The sequence below is a fragment of the Mesoplodon mirus genome (assembly GCF_964341445.2).
Source record: "Mesoplodon mirus genome assembly, chromosome: 12".
In the NCBI taxonomy this organism is placed as follows: domain Eukaryota; kingdom Metazoa; phylum Chordata; class Mammalia; order Artiodactyla; family Ziphiidae; genus Mesoplodon; species Mesoplodon mirus.
Window position 1 is genome coordinate 98,194,838 of NC_138988.1, and position 25,398 is coordinate 98,220,235.

General features: G+C 44.8%; 1 protein-coding gene across 1 annotated transcript in view; it reads left to right on the top strand.

The window, feature by feature from the left end:
• The window catches only part of NEDD9 (neural precursor cell expressed, developmentally down-regulated 9), a 297,774-nt gene that overhangs the window by 158,250 nt on the left and 114,126 nt on the right, over positions 1-25,398 (top strand). The window contains exon 6 of the mRNA XM_082638858.1: positions 22,128-22,315. Coding sequence (XP_082494984.1) covers positions 22,304-22,315 — 12 coding nt within the window. The 5' untranslated portion in view covers positions 22,128-22,303. The remainder of the gene's footprint in view (positions 1-22,127; positions 22,316-25,398) is intronic.

A 25,398-nucleotide genomic window follows, 5' to 3' on the forward strand; every position in this document is an offset into this window, starting at 1 on the left:
CTTAGGTTGCTTCCATGTCCTAGCTGTTGTAAATAGAGCTGCAATGAACACTGTGATACATGACTCTTTTTGAATTATGGTTTTCTCAGGGTATATGCCCAGTAGTGGGATTGCTGGGTCATATGGTAGTTCTATTTTTAGTTTTTTAAGAAACCTCCATACTGTTCTCCATAGTGGCTGTATCAATTTACATTCCGACCAACAGTGCAAGAGGGTTCCCTTTTCTCCACACCCTCTCCAGCATTTATTGTTTGTAGATTTTTGGATGATGGCCATTCTGACCAGTGTGAGGTGATACCTCATTGTAGTTTTGATTTGCATTTCTCTAATGATTAGTGATGTTGAGCATCCTTTCATGCGTTTGTTGGCAACCTGTATATCTTCTTTGGAGAAATGTCTATTTAGGTCTTCTGCCCATTTTTGGATTGGGTTGATTGTTTTTTTGATATTGAGCTGCATGAGCTGCTTGTAAATTTTGGAGATTAATCCTTTGTCAGTTGCTTCATTTGCAAATATTTTCTCCCATTCTGAGGGTTTTCTTTTTGGCTTGTTTATGGTTTCCTTTGCTGTGCAAAAGCTTTTAAGTTTCATTAGGTCCCATTTGTTTATTTTTGTTTTTATTTCCCTTTCTCTAGGAGGTGGATCAAAAAAGATCTTGCTGTGACTTATGTCATAGAGTGTTCTGCCTATGTTTTCCTCTAAGAGTTTTATAGTGTCCAGCCTTACATTTAGGTCTTTAATCCATTTTGAGTTTAGTTTTGTGTATGGTGTTAGGGAGTGTTCTAATTTCATTCCTTTACATGTAGCTGTCCAGTTTTCCCAGAACCACTTATTGAAGAGGCTGTCTTTTCTCCATTGTATATTCTTGCCTCCTTTATCAAAAATAAGGTGACCATATGTGTTTGGGTTTATCTCTGGACTTTCTATCCTGTTCCATTGATCTATATTTCTGTTTTTGTGCCAGTACCATACTGTCTTGATTACTGTAGCTTTGTAGTATAGTTTGAAGTCAGGGAGCCTGATTCCTCCAGCTCCGTTTTTCTTTCTCAAGATTGCTTTGGCTTTTCGGGGTCTTTTGTGTTTCCATACAAATTGTGAAATTTTTTGTTCTAGTTCTGTGAAAAATGCCACTGGTAGTTTGATAGGGATTGCACTGAATGTGTAGATTGCTTTGGATAGTCATTTTCACAATGTGGATTCTTCCAATCCGAGAACATGGTATATCTCTCCATCTGTTTGTATCATCTTTAATTTCTTTCATCAGTGTCTTATAGTTTTCTGCATACAGGTCTTTTGTTTCCTTAGGTAGGTTCATTCCTAGGTATTTTATTCTTTTTGTTGCAATGGTAAATGCGAGTGTTTCCTTAATTTCTCTTTCAGATTTTCCATCATTAGTGTATAGGAATGCAAGAGATTTCTGTGCATTAGTTTTATATCCTGCTACTTTACCAAATTCATTGATTAGCTCTAGTAGTCTTCTGGTAGCATCTTTAGGATTCTCTATGTATAGTATCATGTCATCTGCAAACAGTGACAGCTTTACTTCTTCTTTTCCAATTTGGATTCCTTTTATTTCTTTTTCATCCCTGATTGCTGTGGCTAAAACTTCCAAAACTATGTTGAATAATAGTGGTAAGAGTGGACAACCTTGTCTTGTTTCTGATCTTAGAGGAAATGGTTTCAGTTTTTCACCATTGAGAATGATGGTGGCTGTGGGTTTGTCATATATGGCCTTTATTATGTTAAGTTCCCTCTGTGCCTACTTTCTGGTGAGTTTTTATCATAAATGGGTGTTGAATTTTGTCAGAAGCTTTTTCTGCATCTACTGATATGATCATATGGTTTTTCTCCTTCAATTTGTTAATATGGTTTATTACATTGAGTGATTTGCATATATTGAAGAATCCTTGCATTCCTGGGATAAACCCCACTTGATCATGGTGTATGATCCTCTTAATGTGCTGTTGGATTCTGTTTGCTGGTATTTTGTTGAGGATTTTTGCATCTATGTTCATCAGTGATACTGGTCTGCAGTTTTCTTTCTTTGTGACCTGTTTGTCTGGTTTTGGTATCAGGGTGATGATGGCCTTGTAGAATGAGTTTGGGAGTGTTCCCTCCCTCTGCTATATTTTGGAAGAGTTTGAGAAGGATGGGTTTTAGCTCTTCTCTAAATGTGTGATAGAATTCTCCTGTGAAGCTATCTGGTCCTGGGCTTTTGTTTGTTGGAAAATTTTTTAATCACAGTCTCAATTTCAATGCTTGTGATTGGTTTGTTTATATTTTCTATTTCTTCCTGCTTCAGTCTCGGTAGTTGTGCTATTCTGTTTAATTAAGAGGCCGTTGTACAGACAAGTCTGCCTTCTAATGAGCTCTCTTCCTGACCACCTTGGAAATACCTATTCACCAACTTCATTTATTCCGTGGTGAACAACACAGGCTCTGGTGCTATTTGACTCTGTCCTATGGCTAGGGAGGCTGTGTGATCTTAGGCAAGATCTTACTTAACCTTCCTTGGCCTCAGTTTCCCCAACGGTAAAACAAGGATACTAGTGCCCACCTTACAGATCCTAATCATGTTGCTGTGAGGAGGGAAGACAATAATGCATGTGAAGTGCTCAGTGTAGGGCCTGGTTCATATAGCTGCCATTATGGTTATTTAATCAAATGCTTCTGAGATCAGTTATATAACAAGTGTTGCACCAGGTTGTGGGGCTTCAAAAATGAGTAAGATATGGGGCTTCCCTGGTGGTGCCGTGGTTAAGTCTCCGCCTGCCAATGCAGGGGACACGGGTTCGAGCCCTGGTCCGGGCGGATCCCACATGCCGCGGAGCAACTAAGCCCGTGCACCACAACTACTGAGCCTGCTCTCTAGAGCCCATGAGCCACAACTACTGAAGCCCGCATGCCTAGAGCCCATGATCTGCAGCAAGAGAAGCCACCACAATGAGAAGCCCGCGCACTGCGACAGAGAGTAGCCCCCTCTCGCCGCAACTAGAGACAGCCCGCTCACAGCAATGAAGACCCAACGCAACCAATACATTAATTAATTAATTTGTTTATTTAAAAATAAATAAATTTTTTAAAAAGAATAAGATAAAAATTCTGACTTGAAGTCCTTACATTCTAAGGGGGCATAGCAACCATATACGCAAATACTCACGTGGGGCTCTGAGGTGGCCGTGGGAAAGAGAGCCTATTGACATTGTGTTGAGTTTTGAAGCATGGATAAAAATTCTCTGGGCAGAGAAGGTGAAAGGGCTTCCCAAGATTGTTCAGGATAAGTAACCATGTACCTGGATGAGTGGAAAAAGATGATACGACTTTTGTTTTGGTTCCAGACCAATTTTTACAGGATAGATTATGACTCATTTAAACAGATAAAACAAAGCCTGCTGTTTGTACATTTTATTCTCTTTTCCCCCAGCCAAGCAAGCAGAGCTGGGGACACTGTGACGTCAGGCGGCTTGTTAGGTAAATAGAGCACATTTCCCTGAGGTCGGAGCCGTCCGCTCTTCTCTCACTGGGGTCTTGGCCCAGGCCTGCCCAGGACATTGCCTGCAGTAGAGTGACCCATGATGGAGCCCACTCTCCAAAGTACTCTCCAAATTCCCTCTGACCTGCACGGAAAGATGTTTGAATAAAACGTTTCACTGTAAACCTTCAAACTCAACGTTTCTAGAAGACTCCTTTGGGAATGTCCATGGCGTTGGGCTTCCTGCCATCTGCCATTGACACCTCACAAAAAGTGGCCCTGGCAGAGACAGATCACAGAACTGAGGAGGACAGGTGAGTTCGTCCACAGACCCTTGAATGCTTCAGCTGGCTGGGGCCCAGATTTCCAGAGATAGGACATGGCATTTCCGGTCAAATGAAAGTGGTCGTTTCAGAACTCTCCCCAGGAAAAACTGGTAAGGAGTGAGGAAGTGGGACCATGGAAAGGCACACTGCCAAGAGCAGGAAAGGAAAGGCACGCTGCCGAGAGCGAAGTTGGATAGAAGGTGACTTAGATCAAAGCCACAGGGAGCTTGGAGCTGGTCCAGGCCACATGACAAGGCTGTCCTGAAGGACGACGCAGGAGCTGGGGTTATGCCTCCCGTTCCGTCGGCCGTTGGTTCAGTGCTGCTCCCAGGGGACTTCAGTTCCTGGGCACTGCCTGTGTACACAGGCTAATAGATTCCTACAGCCTCACAGCAATCCACTGTGGCTGTAGGCAGGAGAGCATACAGGCAGGGCCGGGTGCACAATGAAAATGTGGGAGCCCGTTTTCAGAAAGCAGGGCAAAGGTGCCAAATAAAAGGTACTAAAATAAAAGCTTTTTCCTTTCTTCCACAGTCTCCCTCTTGGCTTGTCATCGTTTCTTTTGTTGTTGTTGTTGTTTTTAAATGCCACTATTGAATGCCACTGTAAGTGAAGGAAAATTTAAATTTTAAATCATGAGCATAAATTTTACCCCTTTCATTTCAATATTGTGCGATGCCTGTTTTAAATGCAAATATAAGAGCATTTGAGTATGCTAATCGCCAAAATTACACAATTTGCATATTTCATTCTTACCGTAACAGTGGAAAAGCTGAGCAAAACGAACTCATCTGCTTTTATTTCATTTCTTGATGCAGGCACATTTTACTAAGAGTCCCTACCTTCAGCTTACTGATGAGTAAAGAAGGATTGAAAGGGAAGGGACTATGGGTGGCCTAACCTTTGCCTTTCCTTCTCTGTCATCATTTTCAGCATCAGTCATGTCCCTGGCTAGCGCAGGAAAGGAATGTGAGGAAGAAAGAACATGAGAGGGCTCTTTGCTCATCCATGTTTCTTAGAAACCACTGCCTTCTTTCTGGGTTAGAAGCAAGTCTTGGTTCAGATGGAAAGTGTGGCCCCTTGGTGCTGTCAGCATCCCTCCCGCTCCCCAGCTAACTCCGTTGGAGACAAAACACACTTTCCTTGTACTCGCCTTGAGTCTCTGTGAACTCCCACACATTGAGGGTCCACTGGAATTCGGTGCTCATGGGAGCGTCTGTGAGAGTGGGGCAGCCAGAAGGGACAGACACATGGACTGTGTGTATCTCCTCTGTTCGTGTGCGTGCTCTGTTGCCCCATCAGAATTCACTTACAAAATACAAGTTCAAAGGAAAAACATTTAAGAATTTCAGAATGACAGTAGAGCATTAAACTCAGCGTAGGGTCCTTCTGAACATGAAGTCCTGGTGACCACACAGGTCACACACCCCCATGACGCTGGCCCTGCAGGCAGGAAGGCCACATGCGTGAAGATGGTCAAGCGATCCCAGGGGATGTGGATGGAGTCCTGAGAAAGAAACCAAACCGGTAGGCCAGCCCTGCCCACGGGGAGTTTGTGCAGAAGGAGTGTAGGGCACACAAAGAGATTTGTTTCTGGAGCTACAGCCCCAGAACACAAGCCATGCCAGGAAAGAGGCGACAGCAAGAGACAGGGGACCAAGCAGAGGAAGAAAAGCCAGGGAGCTAGCTAATGAGCACTAACCTGAAAGAACCAGGGAAGATCCACAAAAGGCAGCCGAGGATCATGGAAGGCAGCAAGATACTGGCAAAGGACTGTCATAAAACAACCACCATTTGGACCTGGTCCCAAACCTGATGCCCTCCCCGGCATCCCTCTAAGCCTGTGAGCTACGCTCCGCGAGCCTGGGCGTGGCTCCTTAGAGGGGCAAACCCCGTTGGACGGCCGGGCTTCCCAGTTCCTTCTTCTTGTTCTACCCTCTTGGTAAAAATAGAGACAATTGCTAGGAGTGGGACGGCCTCCTCCCTCCCCTGCAGAGAAGAACACTTCTGCTTTGCCAAAGCTCTAGGAACACTTTCCCCGATTGTTTCATCATGGAAACAAGCAGGAAACTGGCTACGCTGAACACGTGATATGGAAAGAGGTTAGTGGTGATCCTCCAGCTTGCAGGACACCGGGTCGCATGGTCCATCTGTGAGACTTTGCAATCCAGCAGCAGAATCCTGTGACTTGGGAGGTGTTTAGCCACCTGGAGGCCTCCTTCCATCACCCGTGACTCAGTCTTCTGCATTAGCTTAGAGCAAGCGTTTCTCAACCTCGGCTCCGTTGACATTTTTTTTTTTTTTTTTTTTTTTTTTTGCTGTACGCGGGCCTCTCACTGTTGTGGCCTCTCCCGTTGCGGAGCACAGGTTCCGGACGCGCAGACTCAGCGGCCATGGCTCACGGGCCCAGCCGCTCCGCGGCATGGGGGATCCTCCCAGACCAGGGCACGAACCCGCGTCCCCTGCATAGGCAGGCGGACTGTCAACCACTGCACCACCAGGGAAGCCCCTGTTAACATTTTGAGCCAGTTAATTCTCCATAATGGGAAACTGGCCTCTGCACTGGAGGATGTTTAGCAGCATCCCTGGCCTCTGCCCGCTAGATGCCATAGCATCCCCCGGTTATGACAATCAAAAATGTCTCCAGACTTTGCCCACTGTTCCCTGGGGGACACAATTGCTCTTGGTGAGAATCAGTGGCTGAGAGCATGTGGGTTTTTACCCTATGCTCTTAGCTAGGTGTATTATTCCACTTTTATATTAGCCTGTGTCTGCTTGTCTGAAAGCATCTCTTTGTCACACTTTCTTCCTTGTAGCACCATATCCTCCACTCCTGGCTATGTTAGTAAGGCTTTAGTGGGTAGTCAAGCCACTTGGTGTTAAATCTCCGTGCTCTGTGTCCATCCAGAAAAAGTTGAGCCTTTGAAGATTGCTGTAAAATATATACACCCTGAGGCCTACAAAGATTTTCATTAGCTCACCATCCCTTTTCTATCTCTCCTGGGGTCCTGGGTGCTAAAATCTAGCAAGAGCTCAGCCTAGTCTTCTGTCTTATTGCATTGAATCCTCAAGGAGAAGAAAAATCAGTCCCATAAAATGGCATACCCATGTTTACAGGTGGGGAAATGAGGCTGGAAAGTAATAAACAACTTGCCCAAGACGATCTAGGTAGTAAGTTGAACTTGGGTGTTTTGGCTGCTAATTGGAGACCCTTTTACTTCTAGTGATGCTTCTCAACTTTAGTGCCTGTAAGAATCACCCAGGGGAGTTTGTGAACAGTGCAGCTTCCCAGGTCTCCCCACAGAGACTCAGTAGGTAGGTCTAGAGCAGGCCCCAAGAATCCGGATTTTAAACCAGTGTCTCCACAGATTCTGATGCAGGTGGACTGTGCATCTCACCTGAGAAACACTGAACTCCATCGTGCTCCGTTAGGCCATGATTTCTGGTGAGCTGCTGGGGAGGGGAGAAGAAGAAAGAGGGACATACAGGAGAAGGCTTGGGAGCGATTAGAAGTATCTGGGTCCCCTCCCACATCCCTGCAGGCTCGGCCAGGTGTCTGCCTGGCAATACTGTGTCCAAAAATCCAGTCCCCACTGGATGCCCCTTGACTTCTCCTGCTTCTCTGCAGCCAAGGAGCATTTGAACGGCAGGCAGTTTCCCCCAGCTCAGGCCTTGGGTGCCAGGGCCCAGGCCACAGTCAGTCTACCTGCCAATAACCCACAAAGCACTTTCATCCGTTTAGCTGAGTTATGGGAATTAGCCCAGGAATATTGCATCTGTTTGTCCACAGATACTTTCAGAAATTCTTGGCCTTCCCAGGAGACTTTTCCTGGAATCTTTGCCTGCCCTGGCTTGATCATGAAAAACCTGGATCAGCCCGGAAGTTGGATGTCTGCTCATTTGAGCTTTCAAATAGTCTGGTAAAGGAAGGGGTCCAAGACATCTTGGTATGATGTGTGTCCAGCAAAAAATATTAGCACAACATAATAAGAATAATATTTGGAGGACTCAGTTCCCATTAGAATTTGGCAAATAAAGCCAGAAGATCTCCTAGGTTCAGATCTAGTTTAAGGGAAAATAATGGCCGATGCAGGTTTGAGTTTCAGAATTGGGTTTCTTCCAGCTCCCTCGAGAGACCAAAGAGAAAACCTGCAGAGAAACACAAAACGCCGCTCATTGTACCTGCTACTTGTTTGCAAGCAATTGTGTGTCTGCCCTAAAAACCCCACTGGGTTCAGCACACTTTGACATCAGCCTCCATGATGTAACACTCCCGGCTGTTCGCCCCCACTTTGTGCAGGGTTCCGTGTCTCCGACTCATGACTGCGGTGACTGCACGTCTCTGTTTGAACTGTGGCTGCTGGTGGCTTGGCCTTTCTGCAGTGAGCTGTAGCTTCAGGAAAGAGCCAGGCCTCTCCCGTAGCACTGATCTAGCACAGCTGTTGTCTTTAATTGTTCTTCTGTGGGCCCACCGTTTCCAGAAAGCTAAACTGGAAGCTTAGCCTCCAATCCTATGGACGGTGCAGAAGACGGGTTGTCAGCTCACCAAGCTGGGTTCAGAGAAGACAGGCCTACCACCTGCGGGGTTTACACATCTCCTCTGTCCCTGGGAGGAGAGCTGCTGGGACCTGTGTTCACTGTCACCGTGTGTGTTGCAATTGCAGAGCTGCCGCACATGCAGACGGCGGGTAACCCAAGGTGTACATTCCAAGAGGTCTTCCCATGCAGGAGGGTTTTCTCTTTGATGGAGGAGGAAAGCTGAGCAGTGGTCCATGAGCACGATCTGTGCCTTGAACCAATGAAGGGAGATAAAGAGCTGACATCCCTGAGGACAGGCTTGCTCCCCTTGTCTGATGGGGGGTCACAGTCAAGACTTGAGTAGGCCCCCTCATAACTGGAAAGATGGTCTCTGCTGTGGGAGTGATGTTTCACCAGAGCCACCCTCTTCCTCTCAGATGAAGCAGCTGAGATGATGGGCTACCACCTTCGAGGCTTGCCAGATACCCTGGCACCTAGAAGGGGATACCTTGGACCATATTCTGGTTGCTAGAAGGGGGTTTCTTGACAGAATACACAGTCATTCTGTCTTTTTAAGTCATGAGAGTGGGCGGGCCAGGTGAGAAAATTTGGGAAAGCAGCACAAATCCATATTTCCTATTAGAAACACAAAGTCCATCAACTGTGATGGTTGTGAGCTTCACCAATCCGAGTGAAGGGGGTATTTGTGCTTTCTCTGTGGGACCTGGAGCAGTAGCAGAGGCCTGGATGGCAGCCATGTGCTGGGGCAGGAGGTGGCAGAGAAATTAGCAGCGGTTGTCATGCCCATCGGGGCATCTGGTTGGTTCTTAGATGAGTGGGTGTCTGGTTGTCATTTCCTTGGAATAATGGAGACCAATGGGCCTTCCCACTTGTGTCTCAAACCATGGAGGCTGGAGCTTCCACTCGGGCAGGCTAGTCCCTAGGGCCTGGGTTGACGGATTCAGCAAAATATGAATACAGGCCACCAGTTAAGTCTGAATTTCAGATAAACAACAAATAAGTTTTAATGTAGTTTTTAGCATACCACTTTAGTATGCAAAGTATTTGTTGTTTATCTGCAATTCACATTTAACTAGGAGGCCTGTTTCCTATCTGTCAGCACTACCTTGGGCAACCCCAAGTAAACTCGGAAGTTGTTTCTTCAGACTTTATCATCGATAATGAAGGTGAGGAATCCTCATTTTCAAGGAAAAGAGCAATTTAAGGTTACTTACCTTAGTGTGGGTTTTGAGTCACTGTTTTCTCTCTGTCTCAGACATGGTAAAATTTTAAGCATGGTTTCTATCGTGGAATATGAGGAATAGGAGATTTTGTCCCCAGGGAAGGAATTTCCAGTCTCATTCCTACAACGCTTCATGGAGCTGTGGGTTCCCCTCATTCACGCACTTTGCTCTTTTCACTTAGCAATCTTTCCATACAGAAAGAACTTATTCATTCCTTTTTACAGCATCATAGTACTCCAATTGTGTGGATTTGTATAATTTGTTTAACTAATTCTATATTAATAGAAATGTAGATTGTTTCTGATATTTTGCTCTTCCCAACAATGCTTTACCAAGTGACATTCTACTGTGTCTTTTTTGCACCTGTATGACTATATGTATATACTTTTTTTTTCTGCACCCATACAATAAATTATCTGTAACATAAATTCCCACAAATGCTCTTGCTGGGTCCACAGGTATATGCATGTGTAATCCTGTTGGATTCAGACAAGTCACCTGTCATAGATATTGCACTGACCACACCTCCTCTAAGGGTGTAGCATTGCCTGTTGTGACTACTTCCTGAGGCTTTCTTGAGATGAGAAAGAGGCTAGAAAGTATGGGTAGTTATTTAATTAGAACATTGTGTTCCCCAACACACTGTTCCCAGCAGTTACCATTGAAATTCTTATTTCAACTCAAGAAGGGAATATTTTTATTTTTTAAATTATAGCTAAATAAATTAGGACTCTTTTGGCTGCAAGTAATAAAATACAGTTCAACTCAGCTCAGTGGGGAATAGGATAGTGAGAAAGGAAGGGAGGTGGTCATCGTAAGGACAAGGATATAGCTCATGGTACCAGAGGCAGAAATGCAGCCATGCGCCCAAGTTTGCACTTGGAGAGGGTCTGCGTGAGTGACTCAGTGTGTGTGTGAAGGACTTTGACTCTGAACTTGGGTCAGGCACCCACCCCAGGTCCAGGCAGCTGTGAACACTAAAGCATCATGTTGTCCCAACTGAAATCTGGAACCTACTACCCTGAGTGAGCAGAGAGACTGGGCAGATATTCCAAATGGCATCGGCTACAACCACAAATAAAATGATTTATCTTCGTCACTTTAATAGTATAACAAAAAGGATTACAAAAATAGAGCAGACATGAAATGAATTCTGAGTGCCCAATAAATCTCTCATGTAAATCACCCCAGTCATTTCTGAGGTTATCATATGGCAGAACTGAGTCAGGTATGAAGTGGACAAATTCTCACCTCTGCTATTGTTTCTATTCAGCATATAGTTTCCTAATAACTGGGTTATCAGAGAAGCTTTTTAGAGTCAAAAAAAATTCTTTTAACATTTTTTAAAACAAAAATTTCTCTTTCATGAGTTTCTAAAAAACAAAACAAAACAAAAAACCCCACAGATTTCAGGGCTGGCCTGTAGAGCATATTTCAAAGTGATGTGTGATGTCACTTTAGGAAAGTGAGCTGTTTCTTTTTTCAACCTAAAGACAAAATGGCCAGGGAGAAAGCAGCCAAGTCTCTGAGTAATCTTATTGAGGGTTCAATTTTCTAAGTATGACCTTATGCTAGCAACAGCTCCTAAGTAACAAGAAAACAAGCCAAGCTAGGAAGTCTCACTTCTGCAAGACAAGAGACTCCAAGACAGCAAAGTCTGAAGGTTAATTCTAGTTACATAACAGGAATGAGTCCTCAATGCCATCCGAGATTACAGACAGCTAAACGGTCACCTGCTGTCTCCCTACGGTTTTGAAGCATGTAGGCTCTCACGGACTTCATCCACCCTACACCCTCCCTTCACTCTCCCTTCCTTCCTTATTCCTTTTTTTTTTCCCTTTTATTTTCCATTCTATGCTGTTTTAGTCAGAGTTCTCCATAGAAACAGAAGCAATAACCTGAAGACATGTATATGTGATTTATTATAAGGAAGTGGCTCATGTAATTAGAGAGATGGGCAGGTCCTAATATCTGCAGGGTGGTTAGGCAAGCTGGAGACCCAGAAGAGCCAGGGATCTAGTTCCAGTCCAAGTCTGATGGCCTGTGAATGAGGAAAACTGATGGTGGAGTCTGAAGCAGGTCCAAAAGCTGACAGGCCCAGGAAGAGCCAGTGTCTCAAGTCAAAAAGCAGAAAAATATCAATGTTCCAGTTCAAAGACATTCAGGCAGGAGGAATTCTCTCAGACTCAGGGAGAGTCAGTCTTTATGCTCTATTTAGGCCTTCGAGTAATTGGATAGGGCCCACCACATTAGGGAGGGCAATCTGCTTTACTCAGTCTACTTACTTAAATCATTAAAATTATAATACTTAAATGTTCATCTCATCCAAAAACATTCTTACAGGAACACCCAGAATAGTGTTTGACCAAATATCTGGGCACCCTGTGGCCCAGCCAAGGTGACACATAAAATTAAGCATCACAGTTGCCTTTCTATTCTCTTGTGCACAGGCCACTGCTACATGCTCCTAAGACAGGGATCTTGCATGTCATCTTTTCTGTGTCCCATTTCTCCACTTGTTTTTATGGTAAAGTTTCTAGAAAGGGAAATCTAGACTCACTGTCTGAAACGTCTCACCTCTCACTATGCATCCCAATGGCATTTGTCATCTGTCCCCAACTCTCCATTGAAATTGATTTTCTTAAGAACGTCCATAATCCAACTGTCGAATTCTTTCCTCTCTTGCTTTCTGTAACAGCTCCGCATCCTGAATTTCCTCTTACCTCTCCAGCCCCTCCCGCTCTGTGGCATTCCCTGGGGGCCCGCTGTCTTCCTTTCCTACTTTATAAACTCCGTGCACTAGTGTCATACTTTCCCTGGCTTTAACTACCAGCTATAAGCGCAGACTCAAAATCTGTGTCTTCAGCATTAACCTTACTCTGAATCCCAGACTTGTATGTCGCTGCTCATGGATTCTCTCTCCACATGACATTCCCCACATGAAACTGGAACTTAACATGTCATTAAATTCATCATTTTCTCACAGATTTAATTCTTAGTTGCCTCTTTCTCATAAGGATACTATCATCCACCCAATCTCCTAAGCGTCTACCTGGGAGACATTTATAACCAACACTCCCTCTCCCTTGCCTTCTAATTCCAACCAGTTACTGTGCTCTATCTATTCTACTTGCTTAATACCGACCTCCTCACCTCTCCATTGTCTCTGTCATGGGCTTAAACCGGACCCTCCTCATTTCTCATCTAGACCCTAGCAGAGCTTTGTAATGGATTTCTCTCCACCACCCTTCCAGATGCCTTTTCAATTCATCCACTAGATTCAGTGTGATGTTTGTGACAAGGAAATGTGATCACCTTACTTCTCAGTTAAAACTCTTCAGAGTCTTCCCCATTGTTCTGAGGATGAAGTGTGGAGACAACTCAACAGTCCAGGAGAGAGGCAATGAGCTAAGACAGTGGCAACTGAGATGGAGAGATGGGGAGCAAGGGAGGGGTATGGAGGTCCTAAGGAGCTAGAAAGGACAAGATCCCATTACTGATTAGATGTGGGGAGTGGGAATAACAGAAGCACTAAGGAAAACTCTCCAGTTCTGACCTGGAAAATTGAGTGATCATAGACTCGTTCTCTAAGCCTGGGAACCAAGACCTTCCTTTCCTCATGGACAACAGCAAGTTGAGTTACCTGGGTGGGGCATGACGTCTGGGGAAACAAGGCCTCAGGAAACCTGTCAGTCTGGGCAGAGATGAGTCAGAACCTAGTAAAGAAGAAGAAATAAAAGATTAATACCAGATGGAGAAGGAGGCAGTTGAAAGTCCTTATAAATAGTCAGCATCTAAGAACTCGACAGGAGTGGAAGGTACAGCAGACAGTGCCTGAAACAGAGGCCTCTTCTGCCAGGAGGTTCCTAAAAGTTTGCTGGCAAAGACCAGGAAAAGAACCAGGGCCATGTGCTCAGCAAGACATTACCTAAGTGCAAAGGGGTTTAAAGGACTTAGAACTCTGACTTCCATTCTCATTTATTTCATGAGCACTGCCGTTCCCTTTTTCTTGGTCAGGGTTTTGGCTGTAGTTTGGAATATCTTGCTGTTTGCAGAAAATTTTTAAACATGAATTATCTAGTTGCTATGCCTCCGGGGTGCACATTTAGATGTGCACATGGATGAACTAATAGACAGCTCTTTTCACCTCACTCTCTTTACTGAGTCTTACCAACTTAAAACAAAAGAAAGGCTTATTTTATAGATCTTTGAAACATATCTGAGCATTTCCAATTCACTTAAAAGCCAGTCCCCTCAGGGATCACTCTTAAAGAACCAAGGTCATTTGAAAAATCTATACACCAAGGATATTTAAACTGGTTAAATTGAGCCAAATCACCCAATTTGACTGTTTAGTCAAATTCAAGTATGTCCAATGCATTAAGGTATTAAATCCTCAATAAATTCTTCTTTGGGGTGGCCAGATGAGATAAGTGCTATTTATGTATTGTTTTTACACAAATGGAAAATATATACATACCGTAATTCAGAAGTTTTCACAGGTAACCTGGTTAGAATTCTGAATGGGAATCAAGAGAAGGCTGATCTTTCTGCCAAAGGGCAGCAAAAGAATCTGACTTTCTGCTCTGCGAGCAGGTGGCTGATGGACTGTTTTATGGAGGGTTTGGTTAACTCTGTCTTTCTGTCTTAGTTACCTACCAAAATAAAGTACACGAATCCCAGCATGATAGGAGGACTCTCTCATCAGCTGGCCGGCATCTGAGTAAGGCTCCACAGCCTAGGGAAATGAAATTACTAAGGAAGACAAGTCAATAAGTATGCAGTTTCAAGAGGCCTCTGTTTCAGGTATTGTCAGTGGCCAGACAGTAACAGCCAGTGTGATCTGCTGGCTACACTAGTCCTGGGCCCAGAGTTGTCCTCGGAGCCGTAAGGGGGACCCAGCTGGTTTCTGCCCCAGGGCCCTGCTCCTCCTCCTCTTGGTGTCCTCCTCTACGGAACACCACCTGGTCCCCTGATGAGGGTCTTTCAGACCCCTTTACCCATAAATCTGACCCAGGGCAAGCCCCATTCCCTTAGGACACTACCCAGGTGGTGAAAGGGGGACCAGATAAATACACTCAATTTATGATGTTCACTACTGATAAATGCTTAGCTTCTGTGCCTTTTAATGAAATAGCACTGCATTGTCACCATCGCCTTCAAGGCCTTATCTCAAAGGCACAGCAAGATGGAAACATCACACAGTGTGACAGGGTCAGAGACAGAGAGTCAGAGACAAAGAGGAAGAGAGATACTGTCTTTGGTTAATAATACCTTTCGTCATATCCTACCAATTATATATCCAAGCAATAACCTAAGTAAGACACAGAATTGAGGACACATTTTTGTCTGAGGCCTTCATCTTACACATGAGGAAACTGAGGCTTAGAAATGGCTGAGTTGCCCAAAGCCACACACCTGGGACTAGAGCCCAGGTCTCCTGATTTCAGGCCACTGGTCTTCCTGCCATGAACATCCTACCGCATTGCCAGTTGTGTATGGCCAGATGGAAGATGAAGGTTGCAGAACCTGGCTTATCTTAGTAGCAACCCAGGCCCCTTCCCATCAAGGACCTTAAACATAAGGATCAGACACCAGACTAGGGAAACACCCGATGAGTAATGGGGAAAATGTATACTCAGTGGTCCACTGGCCTCAGTGTGGGAAATAAAATAGGTTGCCGGGAAACCAGGAACTTAGACTGTCCTGAGGGAACCATGAGAGCTGCCTTTCTCAACTGTGAATATCCCGTCCCACAGAAATAACCATCCTTCACACAGAAGCCCTGCCACTTTTACCCATGCCTGTCCCTCTTCTGGATTCCACTCCACCCTTCCCTTCCTTTAGAAAGAAGTTCTTTTTCCTTCCTACCACCAAGAATTCTCACCGAGCTCCAGGGAAAGAGTCTACCTCATCATATGTTCTCATTCAACAAACTTTTATTAAGCACCTACTGTGTACCAGTTACTGAGCTGGGTCCTGGGGAAACAAAGATGGAACAGGCACAGTTATTCTTCTCAAGAGCTCATCATCTGAAGGTCCTATTTGTGTACAAGTGCTTGCTTGCACATGGGTCTAATAGCCCCATGTGGACAGCGGGCATATTTCTAAACCCCAAATCCCAACATATGGTCCAAAAAAAGATTGCTTTTCTAATTTACGACTGTTCTATATGAAGGTCTTTAAAAGGCTTAAAAATTAAATTGCTTTCATAAGTTCTTTAACAAATTTCTTTTACTGAAAAGAAATAAATTTTATTAAATCAGGCTTTTTTTGAGAAAAATCTGTGCTATGTGTTCATCAAACCCATATGTGTTAACTTGTAAAACCCTGTAATCATAGGCTATTGCAGTTGGAAAGGATCTGAGATATCACCTAAGCCAGTAGATTTGAATTTTTTAATTTTATTTTTTAAACAATGAAACACTTTTTAAGCCAAATATTACAAAAAGTTCCCAAACATAAAACAGTTAAAACTGGACCTGCTTTGGTCAAAGGAGAGATGGAGAGCTCAGAGCCCTCTCTCCTAAACTCCCACTCCCATCCCACCACCTCTGTTCCCACAGATTTTGGAACTGCACTCCACAAAAAGTACTATCCAACTACCCCTCATGTCCCAAATGGGGACACTGAGATCCAAAGAGAGTATGACCTCATTTTAATGAATTACATCTGTACCACCCTGTTTCCCAACAAGGTCACATTCTGAGATTCTGGGCATGAGGACTTCAACATATGAACTGGGGAGTCGAGGCAGGGGTAGGGGGACACAATTCAATCCATAGCACTGCTTCCTGCCCTGTCTGGATGAAGATCTTTGTCAAGCCAAGGAAGTCCCTGATACCAGGTCCTTAAGGGAGAGATGTGAGTGTATTTGACCACTGCTGGGAAGAAGTCAGGGGAGAGAGTGGGTGCATAGAGAGATGCCCCTGGGAAGATAAGAGAGGATGGCCCTGAGACCAGGCAGAGGGATTAGCTTAAGTAGGAGGGGAGACACTTCCTGTATTATCACAAGGAGGTGGGAAGGAGAAAGGGATGAGTTTGGATGCAAAATGATATACAAATATGGAGGAGGGAAGTCAAGGGAGTTGCTTCAAATGGCCCCACTTTCTTCGTGAAGCAGGAGAGCCTGCCTATTGAGACTGACAGTGGAGTTTGGGGTTGGGGCTCAGTAGATGGGCAGGAAATAGAACCAGAGACTTGAGGAGGGTGGGGAAAGTTTGAAATAGCCCTGTGTATAGTGGACAATAGCCAACTTTGTTTTGAGTAGGCACCCAGTACATCATTACAGAAGAGGATCTGTTATCATTGTATTAGAAAAATGAGAGAATGGGAGGTGAGCTGACCAGGGGAACAGAGAAGGGCTGCCTGACAGTAACAAAGGTCCAGATGGTGTTAGTGACCAAAGTTTATAGTGGCACCATCTGCAGGGTGTGAGGTTTTTCCAGCAATGCTCAACAGCTGGGAGACTGATGTAGAGAAAGTAAACAGTTGAGTTGATCCAGAGCTGGGCTTTGCCCAGGAGGGTGCATTAAAAGGACAAAGGGGAAAGGAGGCTGAGGATGTTAGCAAGAGGAGGGTGAAGTGAGAAAGCTCAGGGGCCCAGGTAGGTAGAGAAGGAAGTAGGCAGTGAGCAGGCTGTGCCTGTTTCTGCAGACGAGCCTTGCACATGCCCCTTGCTTGCTGTTGACCAGAGCACATGATCATTGCTGCCTCCTGGAGGGACAGATGCTGCCAGATGTAGCATGCTAGTGAGCTGTGACCAATGGCCTCCTCAGCTGATCTTCCTCCTCTAAGGTGGTCCTGACTGGCCCAAGCTGGGCAATTCAGAAATTTGTACCTAGCCACAAGGGTCAGAGCACACTCTGGGGACACACATATCCCTATGAAAGGATGAGGTCGACACCAGCTGCATATGTGGTGTGTTGGTTCAACCCTACATCAGTTTGCTAATCTCTGTGTTATTTTTAATGCTATATGAGCCAACCCTGTTTATTTGGATCTTATGACTGTGAATCTTCCAAGGCCACAGATCTTCTCTTAATATACACCTACTGACATTATTAGCAGTCAACTCAGAACTCCAACTTACTAGAATCACTTTAGTATCTTCCAATACGAAATAACTGGGGGGTAGGGAAAGAAACTTTTTAGTGGCATACTGAAAATACTCCTAGTACAGAATGATTAAAACTAAAAACCAGTACCAAACTTTGTCAGGAGCAATGGAAACTCTCATACCCTGCTGCTAAGACTATAAATTGGTGCAACCACTTTGGAAATTTTGGTATTTTCCATTAAAATTGAAGATATGCATATCCATCATCCAACAGTTCCATTCCTAGGTATATGAACAACAGAAATAGATAAAGATCTGCATAGCATGAATTGTTCATAATGGTCTAATACTGGAGACAACTCAGTTGTCCATCAGCATTAAAATGGAAGGATAGCCATACAATAGAACACTATACAGCCATGAAATTGACAAGCTACAGCTATAGGCAACAGCGTTGATGAATTTCACGAACATAATGCCAAGTGGAAGAAGCCAACGTAAATACATACTGTATGATCTGTCTATTCAGAGTTCAAAAACAGGGAAGAGTGACTAATATATAGGAATGCAGACTTCAGTGGGTAAAGTATAAAGAAAAGCAAGGAGGGATTACCATCACAGTCAGGATAGTTGCCTCTAGACAGGCTTACCGCTAACATCTGTGGGGCTTAAATGGAGAACTGCATACCATAGCCCTAAATATTTAAAAGTTGTAAATTAAACTAATAGGCTATTAAATAACAGATGTCCTATCCTCCTACCTTGACAAATGTATCTTCATTGCAACCTGGAAGACCAGGTTGGACCTGAGAATTCTTGGATGGCTTAAAGCTTCTTGCTGGAACGCGTGACAAAAGAAGAGCCAGCCCCCAGACCCTCGGGCCATCCTCTCCTCCCACCCCTGCTCCATCCCATACCTCAAAGGGCCTTGTGCTCAAGCCTGTGTACTCCCTAACTTTCTTTCACAGCATCCTACAAATATCTGCCCCTGGGCCACCCATCAGGAAGGTGGAACTGAGGAAGACCTGGGAGTGGGCCTGGAATCATTTGGACATGGAATTCCAATGCCCCCGTGCTTGGTGCCTTGTCTGGAAAGGGAGACATGGGTTCCAAGTGGACATGGCCTCTTGACCTCACAGACGCCCCTGTCCCTTTGGAAAGGGGCACTGCTGGAGGAGAACTGAAGCCCCGAAGCACAGGCCCAGCAGAGAGCCCCTGTGTACGGCTTAGGGCAGTACCACTTTTTTTGTTGTTGTTAATAAATGTATTTATTTATTTTTTTATTTTTGGCTGTGTTGGGTCTTCGTTGCTACATGCGGGCTTCCTCTAGTTGCGGTGGGCGGGGGCTACTCTTCTTTGCGGTGCGCAGGTTCTCGTGGTGGCTTCTCTTATTGTGGAGCACAGGCTCTAGATGCATGGACTTCAGTAGTTGTGGCTCGCGGGCTCTAGAGTGCCGGCTCAGTAGTTGTGGCACACGGGCTTAGTTGTTCTGCAGCATGTGGGATCTTCCCGGACCAGGGCTCAAACCCGTGTCCCCTGCAGTGGCAGACATATTCTTTTTTTTTCTTTAACACACACACACACTGTATTTTATTTTATTTTTATTTTATTTTACTTTTTAAATTTTATTTATTTATTTATTTTTGGCTGTGTTGGGTCTTTGTTTCTGTGCGAGGGCTTTCTCTAGTTGCGGCGAGTGGGGGCCACTCTTCATCGCAGTGTGCGGGCCTCTCACTGTCGCGGCCTCTCTTGTTGTGGAGCACGGGCTCCAAATGCGCAGGCTCAGTAGTTGTGGCTCACGGGCCTAGTTGCTCCGCGGCATGTGGGATCTTCCCAGACCAGGGCTCCAACCCATGTCCCCTGGCAGGCAGATTCTCAACCACTGCGCCACCAGGGAAGCCCCCTGTATTTTATTTTTACAAGAGATAAATAAACTGACACAAGCATTGTAAATGGATGACCACAACAAAAGCAACAATAATTGCAATTACCAAACATGAAACACACTCACACTATGTCGAAATATTGACATTCAGTCCAGTGATCCTCCACTGTAACAGCTCCTTTACTTTGCAGTGAAAATTGATTTGTATATTTTTTGCCTTTGAGTCCTTGTGGGATTTTTTTTTTTATTCAAACAGAAAGTCACAAAAATTATCACCATCCTCATCAGTTCACTCAGTCCCATGTAATTAATTTTTTTTTCTTCTTGATCTTTTGTTAGCACTTTTATGAATTCATCAGTTTTCCATTAGAGTTCTGAAGGGCAATACCACTTTTAAAGGAAAAAGAGGACTGTATTAGGAGAGGCACTGGAAAACTTCTGGGGTCCTGGCAGTACTCTATATCTTGACCTAGGGGGATTTACAGCTACAATAATTTATTAAGCTCTACATTTGTTTTATACAGCTTTCTGTATGTGTGTTATATTTCACAATAAAGAATTAATGAAATTTCTATATACTCTATTCCTGGTGCTGCAGTTTATGGGATCCCCACAGACAGATCAGCTCAGAGTGGTTGCATTTAAGCTCAGACACCTTGGGCCGTTAAAATGCCTCAAGGTGTGAAGACCTAAGGGGGAAATGGGCAGATGCTGGAAACACAGTAACTCTCACTGCTCATTCTCTCCACTGTCCAGACTGAGATCCTTGAGTGACATGGAAAGATTTAGGGAGAACCATGAGTCATGGCCCGTGTCCTCCTGCCACTGCAAGTGCCTTGCAGAAGGGAAATTCCTTCTCCTCCCTCTTAAACAAGATTACAGATACTGTGTTTATCAAACCGAAATTATAGGAGGCTGTTCCTATCCTAGCAGAAGTGAAAGAAGACCAACTCCCAATTATCCTCTGTTTGGAAAGCAGTTCTAGGAAGACTTCTCTCCATCAAGGCAGCTGGATGGGTTAATTACACAGTTTGCTGAGCTTCTACTATGTCCTAGACGCAACCCTTATTTTTCAGCTCCACATTTTTTTTTTTTTTTTTTTTTGAAGTACGCGGGCCTCTCAATGTTGTGGCCTCTCCCGTTGCGAAGCACAGGCTCCGGACGCGCAGGCTCAGTGGCCATGGCTCACGGGCCCAGCCGCTCTGTGGCATGTGGGATCTTCCCGGACCGGGGCACGAACCCGTGTCCCCTGCATCGGCAGGCGGACTCTCAACCACTGCGCCACCAGGGAAGCCCTCAGCTCCACATTTTAAAACATTCATTTCGTTTTTATTTTTTCATTCCTGATAGGAAAAACATTTTCTTTTTACAAAGATTCAGATTTCTGATTCTCAAAAAGATTTCCAAGTGCCCCACATGGTTTAAGGATCAGGGTTTTTCTAAGAATATATATTTCAACTATGGTCCATGAAGATACACACACACACACCTCATCCCAAAACTGAACCTTATGGCTGAGAGATGATGAAGGGGAAGTGAAAAACTGGCCAGTACTAACCAACCCAAAGCCCAGGCAATTTTTTTTCCCCAAAAAATCTAATTTCTGAGCTTTGCATCTAAGCTGTTTAAAGGCCACATTGCCAAAGTACCAGTTTTCCTCATTTTGGGGAAACAAGCAAAGCATATGGCTCCAGGGACCTTCACAAACGGCTGCTGAGAAGTGGAGCCAGGCACATTTGGTGGCTTCAAGATGATCAAAGTAGCAACATATTAGATTAGTTTAAAGGAGGAGGATGAGGTAGTGGGGTAGAGGGGTAGAAACACAAGTTAAATCAACAGCAGGACTAAAGTTGTAGATTACAGACAATGAAGGATCACTCATTTCTACCATTTTGCCCCAGTAAGAAACACCCGACAAACATCTACCCATCACTTAAGACTCCACCCAAAGTTTACCTTCTCCCTCCTTCGTGCCTTCACCAGACCCATTCAGTATTCTGCCAGAGTTGCTGCAACATTTTACAGGACTATACTGTTGGGTGTGCCTTCCTAGACTGTGGGCTCCTTGAGGACGGGACCATACTTTATGCATCTTCAAAGTTCCAGCTAATGCATAGTATGAGCTCCATAAATGTTATCCTTGACTGCATGAATAACTGATGGATTCCATGAATATAGACTTGGCTTTTCCAGCTGCTATGATGCCACCCTTAAGTGAGGAAAAGCATCTCAGCCTCTGCCAGAGTTTACCCACTGTTTTTTGTTTTTTGTTTTTGTTTTTGTTTTTGTTTTGTTTACAGGCTGCATTGGGTCTTCATTGCTGCGTGTGGGCTTTCTCTAGTTGCGGCGAGTGGAGGCTGCTCTGTGGTGCGCGGGCTTCTCATTGCGGTGGCTTCTCTTGTTGTGGAGCACAGGCTCTAGGCGCCCGGGCTTCAGTAGTTGTGGCTCGTGGGTTCTAGAGCGCAGGCTCAGTAGTTGTGGCGCACGGGCTTAGTTGCCCTGCAGCATGTGGGATCTTCCTGGACCAGGGTTCAAACTCGTGTCCCCTGCATTGGCAGGTGGATTCTTAACCACTGCACCACCAGGGAAGTCCCTACCCACTGTTTTTAACTTCTCTTTTCAGGCTCAAGAAGCTGTGAATTCCTTAATGTCATACACTGGCCTGAGAACATCGTGTATTCTTTAAGCAGAGTTATGAGAACGGAGAACTTGCTCAGCCGACTAAAACACTGGAATTGTCCTTTTCAAGACCCAGAGCTCCAACATTCCTTGGCTTAACAGACAGAAGCACCTGGGAAAATGTGGGCAAGGGTGAGTAGTGATGGAAAAACCAGGCATTTCGTGTGCGTCCAACTCAACTCAGACAAATTCCTTTGAAACAGTAATGCAAATGGCATTCCTCTCCCACCCAGGACTGCAGCTAACACTTGAAATTGAAAGGTTGATTTTAGGCCACCACATTTTGCTCTGTTAAGTGAATCTTTTTACATGGGTATGCTGATGCCCACGGGAAATCCTGTTCCATTCAGAAATCTCAGGGGAAGCAGTCTTGTGGGATAGAGGTAGAATATTCCAGCTAGTATAACTAGTGCCCAAGTCTGGAGGTTACAGTTCTGAACTTCCAGAAGCTGATCACCTAGGTTACCGATTAGCCAGTTCTCTGGTGCCTCCTTTCTCTGTCTGCCAGTCATCTCTGAACCATTCCTTTTCCGCTCAGCCATTCCCCAAGAAAACCACCTTGGCCTGGGGTGGAGGTTAGGGTTAAAAGAGTCAACTCTCCTATCGGACCAAGGCTTCCTAAAGGTTTCATGGAAGCTAAGTAGGAGAAGTGATGTGTAATTGCACCTATTAATTGCCTTCTATTGGAGACGGGCCGCGGGGCCTCGCGCGGTGACCTTGGGGACAGAACTGGCTTTAGCCTCACTGCTATGTGAGTGTGAGCCACTTACTGGAGGCTTTTGAATCTCTGTTTTCAAATTTATAAAATGGTGATAGAAGGATTGTCTTGAGGATGAAATGAGAAAGTGCACATAAAGTAACTTGTGCTCGACAGAAAGAAAGTTAATTCCCTTATGTGTTGAGATCTGTAATCCGTTGTGTGTGTCACGTGGAGAACTAACCATCAACATAAATCAGAAAGCACCAGGCAGCCCCGTCAATCCAAACCGGGCCCTATTTCATTTACAGAGAAAGGCTGTAAGTTAAGCAAAAGGACAAATGTTTTCTTAAAACATTTTGGTAAGTAATAAAAGGATTTTCCTGGAAGCCTTTAAAAACCAGTAAGATTGTCATATCACTGTAGTGTTTTAAAGTAATGATCCCTTAAAAATTCCTCCTAGTCTTAGGATTCTATGACAAAAATCTGTCACAGAATTGGACATTTTGAGGCTTCAACCAAACCAAAGTATGAATTCAAACTGGAGCAGATTACATTTATTTGTGATTCCTCAGGTCATTCAGTGTGAATATTAACTTCTTAATGGAGAGTGAAACAAAAATCACCTCTTCTCATTTTTTTATACCTACTCAACCAGTTTTACTAAACTGAGACAAAAGCAGAGGAAGGAAAGAAGGAAGGAAGGAAGGAGGGAGGGAGGGAGAGAGGAAGGAAGGAAGGAAGAGGGAGAGAGAGAGGGAGAGAGAGGGAGGGGAGATAGCATTCTCTAAAGCAAGCCAGTATTTCATTTCATTTGAGTCGCTGCAGTGAATATTAGCTCCGTGGTATTTCAAATACATGTTGCTTCTCAACTTTTGGTGCCCTAGACCTGAAAACTGGACAGTGCTACCACCTGGAATCCTCAATTTGCTTTGGAATTATCTATGTTCAGAGTCCAAGGGTCCTCTAAGATCATTAATTCCATCACTTCTGCATAGTTTTTCCCTCCTTACTGAACTTTATTTAAATATTCCATGCACACACACACTTCCATGTAACTGTGTACTAGACTACGTAGAATGTAACTATTTGACAATTGCTAGTATCTCCTATTAAAAAGGAGCATTTATTCCCAGTTGTCAGTGCTTCCTAAGGCTATATTCCTCCTGCTCTTTGCGGGGCAGTGTGCTGGTTAAACATATGGCTGTGAAGCCATACTGCCAGCTTTGAATCCCAGCCCTGCCACTGACAGTAGGAGGACCTTGAACAGGTTACTTAACCTCTCTGTGCCTCAGTTTCTTCATCTATAAAGTGGGGGTGAGAATAGCACCTACCTTGAGGGGATGTTTTGGTGATGAAGTATGTAAATAGCTTAAAAGTTGTGTTTTGCACATACCAAGCCCTCCAATGAGACCTGGAGCTCCAGAGCAGAGAAGACAAACAAGTCTCTGCAGCTAAAGGAAACCGTAGAGGGGGAAGATGGGAGAAGCAGAGAGTAAGGGAAGGCCTGGAGAGAGAATGGGCCTTTAAGAGTCGAACTTAGGCTGACGTGGCTGTTCTCCTGAGCCCCCTCGGGCTTCAGTTTTCTGGTTCTAGGAGAAGCAACGGAGACACCGTGAGTGCATGGCCAGAAACATCGTTTGGGGAAACCTGTGCTACATTCATAGATACTCTTAAAAGAAAGCCCCTTACAAAAAAGCTCCGCAAATAACAGTAAGCCCCTAGGTAACCATGAAAATGTCAAGCCCTGAGGAGAAAGTGGAGAGCACAGGCCCCACCTGGAGGGCCACCTGGAGGGCCAGCTGAGGGTCACCAGCGGACGACCTTCTTCCGCCGTACAGCGGGAATCGGCACGTGTGAAGGCAGCTGGTCTGGCCCGCAGACCCACTGTGCCCTCCCACCTCGGTAGCCTGACCCCAGCCATAATGGGGGTGTTTACACCACAGGAATCTGCAGCTTCTTTTTGATTCATGTTTAGAAAGCTGGTAGTTAAACGTTCCCCGACGCACTGCTGGGGAAGATACAAAGGCTGGCTCGGAAAAACTGAAAGAAAAATGCCTTAAACTGCAAAGCTTTTTCTTTGGCATTCCTTACCGTTCCCCTCTGTACGAAGGCAGGAAGCTGGCCGTTGGACATGGTCTGTTAGGGTGTACCTAAAGAAGAAAAGCCACGCTGACCTCTTGCTTCACAGAGGGCCAGAAAAGTGCCGACTGACGGAACTTGAAAATGGTATCCTTTTCCCATGAAATATAAGTTCACTCCAGGCCCAACACAGGTGTCACACGGAGGACCTATAGGCTTGTGATGACCGTCCTCAAAAGGGAAATGCAACGAAATGCGGTCGTTCACCTACTCCTTTTACACCGCTTTAAAAATATGATTATTTCGACATATTTTAGAGAATATGAAAACTGTCTACTGAGACTTATTACCTTACCTCCTTGCATCTAAAAGACCGTTTAACCTGTTCAGATTTCTGGGTGTTTCTTGAGAGCAAAGATGGAAGAATAGGGACTGA